The sequence below is a fragment of the Chinchilla lanigera genome, unplaced genomic scaffold (assembly GCF_000276665.1).
Source record: "Chinchilla lanigera isolate Chin_1 unplaced genomic scaffold, ChiLan1.0 scaffold00105, whole genome shotgun sequence".
NCBI classification, from domain to species: domain Eukaryota; kingdom Metazoa; phylum Chordata; class Mammalia; order Rodentia; family Chinchillidae; genus Chinchilla; species Chinchilla lanigera.
The window spans coordinates 2561852-2575012 of record NW_004955506.1 but is presented as its reverse complement, the minus strand read 5'-3'; the positions used below and the strand labels follow the sequence as shown (position 1 = coordinate 2575012).

The window sequence follows — 13161 nt, the reverse complement described above, 5'->3', positions numbered from 1 at the left end:
TGTGTGTGTGTGTGTGTGTGTGTGTGTGTTTCTGGGGATGGAACTGGGGCCTTCCACACAATAGACAAGTGCTCTTCCACTGAATTATACTCCAGCCCCTGTGAACCACCTCATGTCAGTACGTGCACATCCACAGTGTTAGGGTGATGACAGCCTCAAGTTCCACTTGAAGAATGTGCCATCTTTTGTTTAGACAGTTCTCTGTTGTTAGCATTTGGGTTATTTCTGTAGTTTTATAACATTTTTCTTCCCTGACAGCAGAGGTTGAACCTAGGGCTTTCTCACTGAGCTGCATCCCCAATCCTCAGACCTTTTTTTATTTTTTATTTCAAGACAGGGTCTCACTAAGTTGCTCAGGTTAGACTTAATTTGTGATTCACCTGCCTCAGCCTCCCAAAGTGCTGGGATTATGGGCATGTGCTGCTGCTCCTGGCTATGAGAGGTGGTTTGAAGAGCAAACTTCTTTCTGTCTTCTCTGTTCAGTTGTTTTCTTGACATATATTCCTGCAAGTAGAACTGGTGGGTCAAAGACTGCCTGTTGTAGGCCATTGTACCTTCTCTTGGTGTTGTCTTATAGCAGAGGAATAATCATAATGTGTATCCAAATAGAAGGAACTACCCCTCATCACAAGAAAGTATTACCAGGAAGTATTTGAGAAAACTTAGATATCTGGGCTTAGGGCTATTTGGAAGCTATATATACTTATCATTATTAATATTATTTGTTTTGTTGTTGTTTTGGTTGTTTTTTTTTCGGTACCAGGGATCAAAGTCATGACCTTGAGCTTGCTGGGCAGGCACTGTGCCACTGAGCTAAATCCCCAGCCCTGCATTATTAATATTATTTTGTGGTGCTGAGGTGGTCTTCTCAGCTAGACTATAGCCTCTAAATATTTAATTAATTTGAACATGTTTTAAAATGTCATTATAAATTCTTACAAAGCCATATTTAATACATTTATTTATTTATGTGTTTATTTTTAGACAGGATCTTGCTATACACTTCAGGCTGGCCTTGAGAACTCATGGCGATCCTCCTGTCTCAGTCTTCAGAGCACTGGGATTATAGGCGTGTGACACCACGCCTGACTTACTGTTATTTATTTAGATCATTTTTTTTTTCACTCTGATGTTTTACTAAAGCAGTTCAGACCCCTCACTGGTGGAGGGGCTTGAGGGCAATGTGGTTGTGTTATCCCAACAGCAGTGGTTTATTTGGCCATGTTGAGAGCATCAAGCAGTTTCTCAAAGGCTGGCATTCCAACTTAATCCCTCTACATGGCAAGGATTTGGGGAAAGCCCTCTGCTGTTCAGGGCTGGCCTGTTAGTCACCTCACTGTGGGCCTTGTGCCTTTCAGGAGAACAGCTCTGTTGTCCCTGATCACTGTTGCCTCGTGTGGGGAGCCATGAGGACACCCCCCGGGCAGGTTGCCAGTGAGGCCTCCATAAAGGGGCTGCTCCAGGATCCTACCTGTCTGAAAATCTGACAGGATTTAGAACACTAACCTAGGAGAAAGTGCATTTTAGTTTAAAACGTGCCTGGAGCTGGGCATGGTGGCACATGTCTACCATCCCAACTATTTAGGAGGCTGAGGCAGGAGGATCAAAAGTGCCTGGACAACTTAGTAAGACCCTGTATCAGAATTCAGGTGAAAGGGCAAGGAATGTAGCTTAGTGGTAGAGGTAGCGTGGTGACAGAGAACTTTGCTAGAATATGCAGGCCCTGGGTTCAAGCTCTAGACCTACAGTAATATGGTGCTCCCTATTCCTATGAGATGCCCTCATGGCCCCCAGCTAGAAGCCCTGCACCCTAGCAGTTGAAGTAAAAGTATCAGTATTTTCAGGAAACCAAACAATTTCCCTTGAAGTATAGTTTCTGTAAAATAGTCGTAGGTTACTTAATAGAACAGAAATAAGGACCACTTAACCTTTCTGAGCAAAATAGACTACTAAACTAATACTTTGGGCTTTGCAGTGGAATTTCTCTGACCAGCACACAAAGGTGTGTACTCCTGCATTTACAGTGCACCTCCATGGGCTCAGGGTCCATGGTCCCGGGGCTGCCCAGCTGCCTGACCCATGAAGAAGTGGTTGGAAGTGAAATAGTGAGCCCTGAGGGCTGAGCTAGAACAGCTCAGGCCTCACAGTGTGGTGAGCAGTGCCCCTGGTGGGACAGAAGGCAGCAAGTGGTGACCATGGGGCCTGGCACCCTGCAGCGTGACAGGACTTTAAAAGAAACACTGCCTATTGTAACTGGAGGGCATGGTTTCTCACCTGTGGTGCTGCTGAGTGTTGGGACTGGATCACTCCGTGTGATAAGACTGTTCTGAGTATGGGAAGGTGTGTGGGTGTTTGTTTTGTTGATAGTTGGTCTTGATTTTTTGAGACAGAATCTTGCTATGTAGTTCAGGCTGGCCTTGAGCTCACTATGTCGCCCAGTGTCACCTCAAACTTACAGCAGTCTTCTTGCTTCAGCCTCCTACATGCTGGGATTACAGGTCTGTGCCACCATGCCTGGCTGGGAAGATGGTGCCCTGGTCCCCACCTACAAGAAGCTGCCAGGCTGGCCACCCTTCCCTAGGTGCTAAAATGTCTTTAGACATTGCCTGTTGTCTCCTGAGTGGGGGCCAGAGGACACACACACACACACACACACACACAGCTGCTTCTCTTCAGCATGGAGTGCAAACTTAAAAGTGCAAACTTAAAAAATAAAAGATAAAGTGGAAGCTAAGAAACACACATTTCACCAGTTGAAGAGGCAGACTAGAGTCACAGAGGACGAGAGATAAATGTGTATCAGACCTGGTGGAGGGGGGCGTGGGATTAAAACCAAAACTGGAAGTATGCGAGAAGCAACAGGTGACTCCACAACTTGGGAGAGCCGCGCTCCCCAGTGACAGCAGTGGCAACGCTTCTGACCAGACAGATCCAGCTGGCACCCAGGGACCACTCCACGCAACACTTGTAGGACACATGCCCCTCTCGGGTCCACAAGGGGCTTGCCAAGACTGACTATTCTGGGCTGGACAACACCTGCACACCGAAGAGTATTAAAGCACATTGAGGCAGGCAAATACCTGTAATCTCACCACTCTAGAAGGCAGAGGCAGAAGGATCCCAAGTTGGAGCCCCACCTGGGCAACTTAGAAGATTCAAACTAAAGAGTGAAAGAGGGTTGGGGATGTAGCTCAGTGCATAGGCTCTGGGTTCAATCCCCAGTGCTACAACAAAACAATACAAACCAAAAAATGTCATATTGCGGCGACATGTTCCTTAACTGTGGGTGAGCAGAGGGGAAAACATCTGCAAAATCAATAAACATTTGGAAATTTAATACCACACTTGTAAGTAACCCAATCTTCAGGTAAGAAAACTTCCTTAGGGAAGACTTTGTTTTTTGTAGAAGAAACTTCCAGATCTCATCATCCTACCCCAGTCCACTAAGAGTGAGCTTAGAAACTTCAGGACTAAAATAGTGAGCTCAGTTAAGTTCTTGTTTCTTCTCCACTACCTGAACCTTTTGAAATTAAAGTCAACTCAAAACTATTTATGTAAGTGTGTGTTTTAAATGTCCATCAAAGATGTGTAGACCATCTAGAAGAAAGTTAGCTGTTAACGTTAGACAATGACAATGTGGGCATTACAGATCTGTCCTTCAGGTAAAAGTGACCCTTAGGTTAGGGGCTGGGATGTGGCTGTGTGGTAGAGCACTTGCCTAGCATGCGTGTGGACTTGGGGTTCTATCCCTAGCACTAAAAAAGTTATGTGAAACCCTTAGTAAATAGTGAACCTGTGTTGATGTTTTTCATAACCTCTGTTACTTCCTTGCTTTGTTAATTTTCTACTTGTCAACTTTTTTGGGGTCTCCAGTACAGAGCTGCAGAATCAGCATTGTTTAAAGACCTTCGTTGAGCTCACCTGCTTGGTTTAACCCAGGACACTCACAAATTCATCAAAAGACCTAGCTCCTGGTGAATTCTTTCTTTCTTTTTTGTATGCAGTGCTAAGGAACAAACCCATTGCCCCATGCATGGCTAAGCAAGCTCTCTACCACTGAGCTACACCTCAGCCTCAATTCTTCTTTTTTAAATTCTGGTAAAACATACATAATTTAGTATGTGAAGCTCTTTGAAGTGTGCAGCTCATGGCATTAAGCACATCACATGGCTGTGCGGCCATCCCCAACCTCCATCGCCCCAACTCATTTACCCTCTCACACTGAAACTCCGTCCCCAATCCACAGGACCTTCACCATCCTACTTTCTGATGCTATGTGTCCACTGCACAGTCCCACGGTGTGTGTCCTTTCGTGATAGCTGCTTCCATACCATGTAGTGTCCACAAGGTTCTTCCATCTGAGCAAATTCTTAAGATGCTCTTGTTCACATTTCATCCCCATGTGACCTTGAAATCATGTTTGAAGTCTGAACTTTTTTGACTCCTGGCTTTGTGCTCCTTTAATCTGGGTTTGTTTTGTGATCTCAACAAGGCCCTTCTCTCTGTTGTCATTTTCTTTTCTCAGGAATCAATTGCTTCAGTTTATGAATAAAAACAAACATTTGCTATATGTGGATGAGTACCTCTTCCGGTCCTGGTTTAGTTTGCTCCCACTGAAAGGCCTGGTTGAATACATGGACAAGGCTGCTGAGTTCCTGAACCATGCGCCTGCCCATGTGCTGGACTGTTTCCTGGGCATTTACTATCGGATGGCAGAACTTCAGATCTCTCCCCAAAGTGTGGCGGTGTGTGAACATCTGGGGCTGGTGGCTCTTTCCTGCAGGATGGACTGGGGTGGGGACAGCACTGAGAAATAAGAACCAGAAGGGTCATTATATTTTTATGTCTAAAGTTTGATTTCTCCAAGTTCGTTTTGTTTCAGTAAGTACAACTCAAGAAAATAACAGCCCTTTGTTGTTCACACGTATGGGAGGCAGAGATGGCAGGCACTGTGCAGTGACCTGCTTCATACTTGCTGTCTCCTTTTACAAACTTTTGGATATAGAAAGTGGTGTGAATCAGGAGGTTAGTGTTTCTGTAGGGAAGAAGAAAGTGATTGTTACACTATTCAGATATATCTAGGATTTTTCTCAGCTTTGCTTCCCCCAAGAGAGCATGCGGGAGTTAACCTGTCATTTCCCCTTCTCTTCATGGTCCTAGGATGTTGAGAAAGTTTTTAAGAAGCTGTTGCAGCTCGTGGACACTTATCATGGCGTGTAAGTAGAAAAGCCAAGTGCAGCCTTCTCCCAGGGTTGTACCTGCTGCCCCTGCTGATCAGCAGCCTCTCACACTTGCTGTCGGGATGGGAAGGTCACAAACCAGTGTATATACCCACTTCTTTTTACAAGTGACTGATCTAATCATTTCATTTTTAAACAAGGAAGTAATAGCTACCAGTGGCTGAGAATCGGGGTTTCACAGGATTTGTGCCCCTTCCGGTGTTCCCTGCACCAGGTTCCTGGTGTGTGTGCGCTCCAGGGCTCTGTGCGTATCACACACCGGGGACTTTACTGAGCTGCCCCAGTGGCTGCCGTATCACCACTCTCATTCTCTTATGAACTTCTGTCATTAAACAAGAAAGCAGGTCCATGAGGTGTTGGATTCAGCTCCACACATAGCTTGTGTTCTTTTTCTAGCATTTCTTGCTCTCATCCCTCTCCACCTGGAAGCAGAGCTGATTTTCAAATGCATATAGTATTTTCATAATGAGTAGCTTAGATCCCTTGCTCTTTTTCAGAATAAGAGGTTGTGTTTGTAGGTATTTTAACTCGCTTTTGTTAGAACAGTTCATACTATAAAGGCAAAACAACTTTGTTCCCTCTTTCTCTGAGTCTGAAGTTTAAGAACAATTGAAATTTTCCAGGCATGGGTCTAGGACAGGTTGGAACAGTGCCTTTCTTGCAGGTCTTTCAAAGGGAAGGAGCTGGGCATTAATGGGCATTGTTTTCCCATTTCTTCTGGGTGACGATGATTTCTCTCCACTCTGGGTAGAATTCTGGAGAACACCCTGGTGCAGTGCTACCTGCCTTTGTGCCTCAAACTGCATGAAGCTGTCTGCCACAGCACCAGAGAATGGAAGTTCTGTGAGATTCCATCCTTGTCTGCAGAGCTCATCTCCAAAATTATTAATCTTCAACCGCTACAGGTAAGTGGAATTAATACCTCTAATATTGTGCTCAGGAAGTATGGAATTTCAAGCGGCCTCCATTTAAAAGGAAAATGCACCAGTTCTCTGGATGGCTGAGGTGAGACAAGGATTGATCCAGCTGTAGATATGCATTGGGTACCTGCTCAGTATTGGGCTCTGTTCTGTGTGTCAAGGGTGTTCCAGCAGCCCGGAACTGGAATAGGGTGGGTATTGAACCCACCTTCCATGGCTTTTGTGGGAGGGAGGGATGTCCAGCACCTAAGATGTCCCTGGATAGACTATAGTGCTGACAGAGGCAGCTTGGCAGCCAGGCAAGGTCTTGTAATAAGGTGACCTTTCTGTGTGTCATAGAAAATGGAAAAATCAGAGTCTCCCAAAATACACATGGTCTTTCTCCTCTGGAGCTCTTTTGTTTATGTTGCTATATAGTACAGTAGCTGAGTCTACCTCCTCTATGCACAGCCCCGTGGCCCTGTGTCCCTGTGTCTTTGTCACTTTCTTGTCACTGGGACAAAACACGCAACACCTGCAGATTACAGGAGGCAAGCTTTATTTTGGCTCACAATTTCAGTCTCTGGTCGGCTGGCTCCAAGGCAGAAACAGGATAGCAGAGGGCATAGAGGAGGAAAAGTTGCTCACTCATGGCCACTAAGAAGCAGGACAAGAAGGGAGAAAGTGGGGACCAGAATATTCTCTTCCAGGTCTCTCCCAACAGCACATTCGGCTCTGAGCTCTGCAGTGGATGACCCCATCGATGGGTACAGTGCCCCCATGGTCCAGTCACCTTCCAAAGCCCACCTCCAGATGCAGGAGACTCGGGCTGCATTCTATACCTAAACCGCAGGGGGATCCCAGTCCCTGCAGGGCCTTCACCCTCCATGCCCCAAAGGGAACCATGTTCTGCTGTCTCCCCCTTAGGGCAGTTGCGGCTTCTCTGAGCATCACACTGAGTACCTGGCTTTCCCCTCTCACCCCTGTGCCTTGGACCCATCCTTGGGGCCACAGTATCAGGGGTTCTTTTTTCATGGCTGCGATGTCACCCACCTGAGGGTTCTGACTTCCCTTTGAAAGTGATGTAGGATTTTATACTGGGTCTGTTTCTCAACCTTATTATAAGTCAAAACTTTGGCTTTAGTGGAGATAATTTACTCTTTTAACCTTATCCCTTTCAATTTTTCTTCAAGATGTGACAGAAACCCTGTCAGATTTAATTTTATTGGTGAAGGGAGCACTCCTGAGTAAGCACTGTATAATCCATCGTAGGCAGATTCCAGCTCCCAAATACATTGTGTTTAAGAACTGTAGCAGTTATACAGGATTTATTTTTCTATGGAAATGGCTGTCTCATTATTGGCTAAGATCTTGGGTTAGTCAAGTCCATAGTGGCTTAGCAAGAACACTACCTATGCCATATGAACAGGAAAACTTTGTATTACTAAAATTGAATGTAACAGACTTGATGTGACAAGTGTCTGGCTCTTTGGCTGGGTGGTGGACTGATCAGAGGCAGGTGGAGAAAAGTCACAAAGTGGAGTTCGCTGAGTTCAGCCTCAGGTGCTTCCTTTAGGCTGCTGCTTTTCTTTTTCTTTCTCTTTCAGTAGCAGGATTGAAGCCAAGGCCTTCTGGCCCAGCTACATCCCCAGCTGTTTTCATTTTTTATTTTGAGAAGGGTCTCACTACATTTCCCAGGCTGGGCTGAACCTTGCAGTCCTGTTGCTTTAGCCTCCTGGAATGCTGGGATTATAGGCATGTGCCCCATGCCCAGCCCACCTGGTTTTTGTTTTTGTTTTTGTGATGGTTGGGGGGTTGAAGGGGTTGTGCCTGGAGTTTTGTTTATCACCTTGTCTGGCTTTCAGTTTGCCTCTTGACCCCTTCACCCCGCCCTCAGGGCTGAGGCTGGGAGGGAGCTGCCTGGAAAGGGAGGTGTCTCAAAGGAGGGAAGGAAGGCACTGGCTTTCCAAAGAGCGTATTAGAACAGGGCTCGCTGACCTCTTGGCAAGCAGATGGGCTGTTTTATCATATGGTTGCGTGTCCTGGGCTTTTCGAGCTCTGGGTTTCAAGGCATGGTCCTTTTACCTAGTCTGGGGGAGACAGGGCCCTCTTCCTGAGGGACCTCAAAGGACACAAACGCTGCGCCTCCTCCCCCGTTCTTACCAGTGTTGCCACCTTTAGGTGGAGCCCAGGGTTCTGGAGTGGACAGAGTGCTTGCACAGTGGGCTTCGAACGAGGTCTTTGAGCACTGGCTGGGATGAGGGAGCTGCCGAGCGGAGCCAGCAACCTCTCTCTCGTCCCCACAGGACACAGCAGGCCCAGGGGCTGAAGCCAGCCGGAGTGTCTTCCAGGGTGCTCTGACTGCCACTCGAAACTGGCTCAAGAAAGTGTTTAGGAAGAGCATGTTGTGTTCAGAGGTGTCATTCGCCCTATTCTCTTACCCTGAGGAGATTCAGGTAAGCTGCCGAGGGCACTGGGTGGGGACGTGTGCCACGGTGACCCATCACCGCCAGTTGGCAGAGCAGCATCCAGGCCCTTTGTGAGCCTGCCCTGAGCCTCAGTGTGCCTGCCAAGGAGAGGGTGTCGCTGCTTACCCAGCAGGCGTCTGTGTGGTCCCAAGACTTGCCAGAATCCCTGGGCAGTGCTCCCGCACCAGGCATTGGCAGTGGTGACAACATGTCAAGAGCACTGCCCTGAGCAGGCCTAGCCAGGAGGGACATAAGGGGTCTGTGTTAGGACTGAGGGTTCCAGTTAGATGCATGGCCTTGGAAACAGAAGGCAAACGTGAAAGGAAGAGCTGTTCGTGAGGAAACTGAGGCAAACTGTGATTGCACTGTATTTCTGAATAGCCAGAAATGGGGAGGATCCTACAGGAGGGTCACCCCAGAGCAGTGTGAGGAGAAGCTGCTAGGTTTGTTCGGCGGGGTTAGTGATACCAGGAACCCCTGGAGGGCTGCAATGCCCCCACCCCCGCCGACATGGGTACAAAGCACAGAGAGGTGAAGGCGGGAGGTCTGGCTGCCCCCTCTCCACAGCACAGGCTCTGTTTCTGCAAGCAGCAGGGTTGTCCCTTTGCAGCCACCTTCCAGCTGTGGGGACCCTGGGGTCTGCCCTAGTGACCTCCTCCTCACTGAGAGAACTTCCTACAGGTCCCATTGAGGGATGAGTCAGTCCCCACAGGAGATACTGTTCACTTGAAGACTAGAGCTGTGTCAGTCCCTGAGGAAAGCACAGCAGGGGATTTGAGACAGCAGACCTGTGATGGGGCTACCCATTTAGCCAGTGTAGTATCCTTGGCTACCGGGGTTAGTGGCGGGTATCTGTTCCCACAATTAACACCAGCCTGTCTTCAGCTATCTGTAGCAGCATCTGTGTTAGGCCCCTTTCACCAAGGCAGGGGGTTACCCACACCAGCCTGTGACTGTTGGTCAAGGATAAGGTGATCCTTCCCCAACTGCTACCTGCAGTTTCAGACTAACAGGCGACATGCCACCCAAGTGAAACTGAAGTGTTACCTGTTATTCTGCTATTTGAGAGGCTGAGGCAGGAGGATCACAAGTTTGAGCCCAGTCTGGACAACTTAGCAACTTACTGAGACCCCATTTCAAAATACAGAATGAGAAAAAAAAAAAAAGGTTGTCAGTGTAGCTTAGTGTGAAAGCCCTGGATTTGATCTCTAGTACTAAAAATGTAATACCAAAACATTCACCTCCTGTGACCCAGTAGTAATGACTGATTCGAACAAGAATATCTAGATGCTGAAGTCAATCCCTGGAGAGTTGTAGGACAGGACGCCTGCAAACTATCTCAGTGCAGGATTCACTATCATACTGGAAGAGAGCACTTTTACAGTGGAGAAATCCTGCAGGCCATGCCCACATCATTGTCAGCCCCAGTGGCACAGAGGAGTTACCTGGCTTAAATCAGGCTTCGGGGGCAGAGGCACCTAAGGCATTCAGGTGGGCAGTGTGGAATGGTGCAGGTACTCAGCCATGCCTGACTTGCCCAACGTGCCTTTCCCTGGGGCTTACCTTGTAGTGTTCCTGCCCCAAATACCTTAACTGCCAGAGAACAAGTAAGTCAGATGGAGAAACAGTGTAGGAAATAGCCTGAGCTCTTCATAAATGCCAGCTTCATAAAAGTAAAAGCCAGATAGTGTGTGTCCCAGCTGGACCTGGGTGCAGTCAGAGCATAAATGGGCAGCACGGGGCAGGCAGCTCGTGTGCCATTGTGTCTTCATCCTGCTTGGGACACGAGTCCTCCAGGATGCAGCAGCAGGGTGGGGTTATGGGAGACATCTGCCCAGGTGTGCAAGTTCGAGTGTCATGAGGTCTGTCACTCACCTGCAAGTGTTTCTGCAACAAAGGGAGAATAGAGACAGAGAAAGCCGCTATATTAAATGAGGAAACCTTGGGAGTGTAGTGCAGAGGGTATGTGGGTCACAGCTGTCCTTGTTGATTTTTTTTTTTTTAAGTTTGAAATTTTTCAAAATACAATAGTAGTGAGAAATCCTTTATGCATCAAACCAGTTGTAGAGCTAGAAGGACAGTGGTGGCTACTGGTCCAGTCAGGGCCCTGGGTTCACAGGCCGCATGGGTGGCTTCACTCCGATGTGCCACTAACAGCTCACAAGTGATGAAAATGGGACCAGAGACCGGTATCTGTGTGACCCAGTTCCCTTTGTATCGGGCTTCCCATGGTTATTGGGCTTTCTTTATTGTTTTTTGTTTTGTTTTATTGTTTATTTGTTTTATTTTTTGAGGCAGGGTCTCATTGTGTAGTTCAAGCTGAATGAGTTCAGCTCATTCTCCTGCCTCTGCCTCCTGAGTGCTGTGGGATTACAGGCATGTGGCCCCATGCCAGGCTTTGTGTGAACCCAGGGCCTTTGCACTGAGCCTTATACCTACACCTTTTAAAATTTTAAATTTTGTGACAGGGTCTTACTAAGTCACTAAGTTGCCCAGGCTGGGTTGAATTTGCAGTCCTCCTGCCACAGGCTTCCCAAGTGCTGAGATTACAGGTATACGCCACTACCATACCCCACTTGCCTGACTTATTTTGAGACACAGTCTAAACCATGTTGTGTACACTGACCTTGAACTCATGGACTCAAGCAGTCCTCCTGCATCAGCCACCTGAATAGCTGGGACTGCACGCCCATGTCCCCACACCTGGCTGCCTGTCTTTTCTGTAGGATCACCCTGTACAGCTGTCCTGGTGGCCATCATTGACATTTGGTTTTGCAGGTCTGGCGGCGGCTGGTGGGCATAAACTTCCCTGTGGCACATAACTGGAAAAAGTCGTTGCTGGGGGACATGGAAGGGAGGCTCAAGCAAGTACGGGACATCGGGGATGCTCTTCTTGCGGGTGGCTGAAGGGACATCAGTGAGACCAGAACTTCAGAAGGACCAGTGGATGTGAACGAATGGCCCGTCTGGCTGTGTGGGACATGCGATAAACCATGCCTTTGTATTTCTCTTTCTGATCTGGCCTTCAGTTTGACCACAGAAAAGAATTTCCAAGTTCTAGTGTGATATCCCTGAGAACAGTGTAGGAGCCTTAAACATATATGGGGCAAGGTCCTCCCCCAGGCAAGGGCTCCAAGCAGTCTGTGGGTGACAGGAGCCTTAGTAGAACAGGGTGACAGTGGAGAGAACATAAAAAGCACTCTTCATTTTGAATGCAGGCCTCTGACCTCAGGAAAATCAGTTTTTATGTGATATGAAGGTTTTACATGTACCTATCGAAGGGATCTTTTTAGGAAAATGGAAACATGGGGAAAGTGAATTCTTTTTCACAATTTACTTGTTCTCCAAGCTGCTGTTTTTGCAGAGCAACAGAAAAGACACGTGGTTTTCTTTTTGCTCCTGTGATGATGGGGAACAGAGAGGGTATGCTTAGCATGAGATGAGGTCAGAGTCAGGGACCAGGTGGGGAGGTGGGAATGATGGGGTGCTCCACGCCATGGTGCCTTAGCGCTACCTCCTAGCCCTCACACCCCTCTGTGTCTGCAGGCAGAACCTCGCCTCCAGATTGCTGCTTTCTGCAGCACTCAGTGGGATGCCACCGGCCTCGATGACAGCGTGGCCACAAGCTTCCAGAATTGTGTCTTCGAAGCTGTGAACTCCACCTGCCAGGTGACTCATCTCTCCTGCTTGGGTTCCCTGTAGCCAAAGGCTATTCAGTGCTTGCTAGTTCTGAGAGCCTGGGCTGAGCAGTGGCTGGATCCTGGACATCCCGCTCCCTGCCTGGCTCTGTGGCACTGAAGCCCAGTGCCCTCTCCCCACGTCCCGAAGCTGAGGCTGTTTATGCTAAGTGAGCCCGCACCCACCCACATGCAGGCCAGTCCACATATGAGCCTATTCTGAGCAGTGCGGCTCACTGGCTTTGTCCTCTGCTGACATGCACAGAAAGACTCCAAAAGGTTGACAAATCCTTTATGAAAGGAAAACATAGGAAACCATAAAGTTTGTATCAGGATTAGGGGTGTAGCTGAATGGTAAAGCAGTTTGCTAGTGTGCACAAGGCCCTGGGTTTGATCCTCTGCAAAACAGAAAAACAACAAAAAAGATACTGTCAATTCACTTAGAGCTCTTTCTGTTTTTGCAAAGTGGAAAGAGATTGTCCCTCATTGGCTGGCAGAAACAGTCCCCTCAGGACACCACACATCCAGGCTCCCTGCGGACCCTAGCACCCCTGCTCCTGTTTCTAGTGCTGGCCTTAGCGTCCCAGTGGGCCAGCAAGTAGTTCTGGAAGTACAGATTCTCATCTTCCAGGGACCAAGGACTTCTAGTCTTTGTTACTAGCTAATAACTTTATGAGGCTTTCATTTTCTTATTTTATTGAATTCATTATTCATCCATTGACAGTTACAATTCAGTGGGCTTGGGTTATTCACAAAATATATAACCATCATCACAGATTTTAAACCATTTTCCTCACCTCAGAAAGAAACCCCTCCCACCTGCCTTAGCTGTCACCTCGCAATTCTCCATCTACCCATCCTCCAGCCTAGCCAATAG

At 47.8% G+C, this 13161-nt stretch overlaps 1 protein-coding gene across 3 annotated transcripts in view; it reads left to right on the top strand.

Moving 5' to 3' along the window:
* Rnf213 (ring finger protein 213) overlaps positions 1 to 13161 on the top strand; it is a 100025-nt gene that overhangs the window by 23351 nt on the left and 63513 nt on the right. For all 3 annotated transcript variants that reach the window (XM_013506013.1, XM_013506014.1, XM_013506015.1), the window contains 6 exons: positions 4526 to 4745; positions 5161 to 5216; positions 5992 to 6145; positions 8446 to 8595; positions 11386 to 11475; positions 12154 to 12276. In XM_013506013.1, coding sequence (XP_013361467.1) covers positions 4526 to 4745; positions 5161 to 5216; positions 5992 to 6145; positions 8446 to 8595; positions 11386 to 11475; positions 12154 to 12276 — 793 coding nt within the window. The remainder of the gene's footprint in view (positions 1 to 4525; positions 4746 to 5160; positions 5217 to 5991; positions 6146 to 8445; positions 8596 to 11385; positions 11476 to 12153; positions 12277 to 13161) is intronic.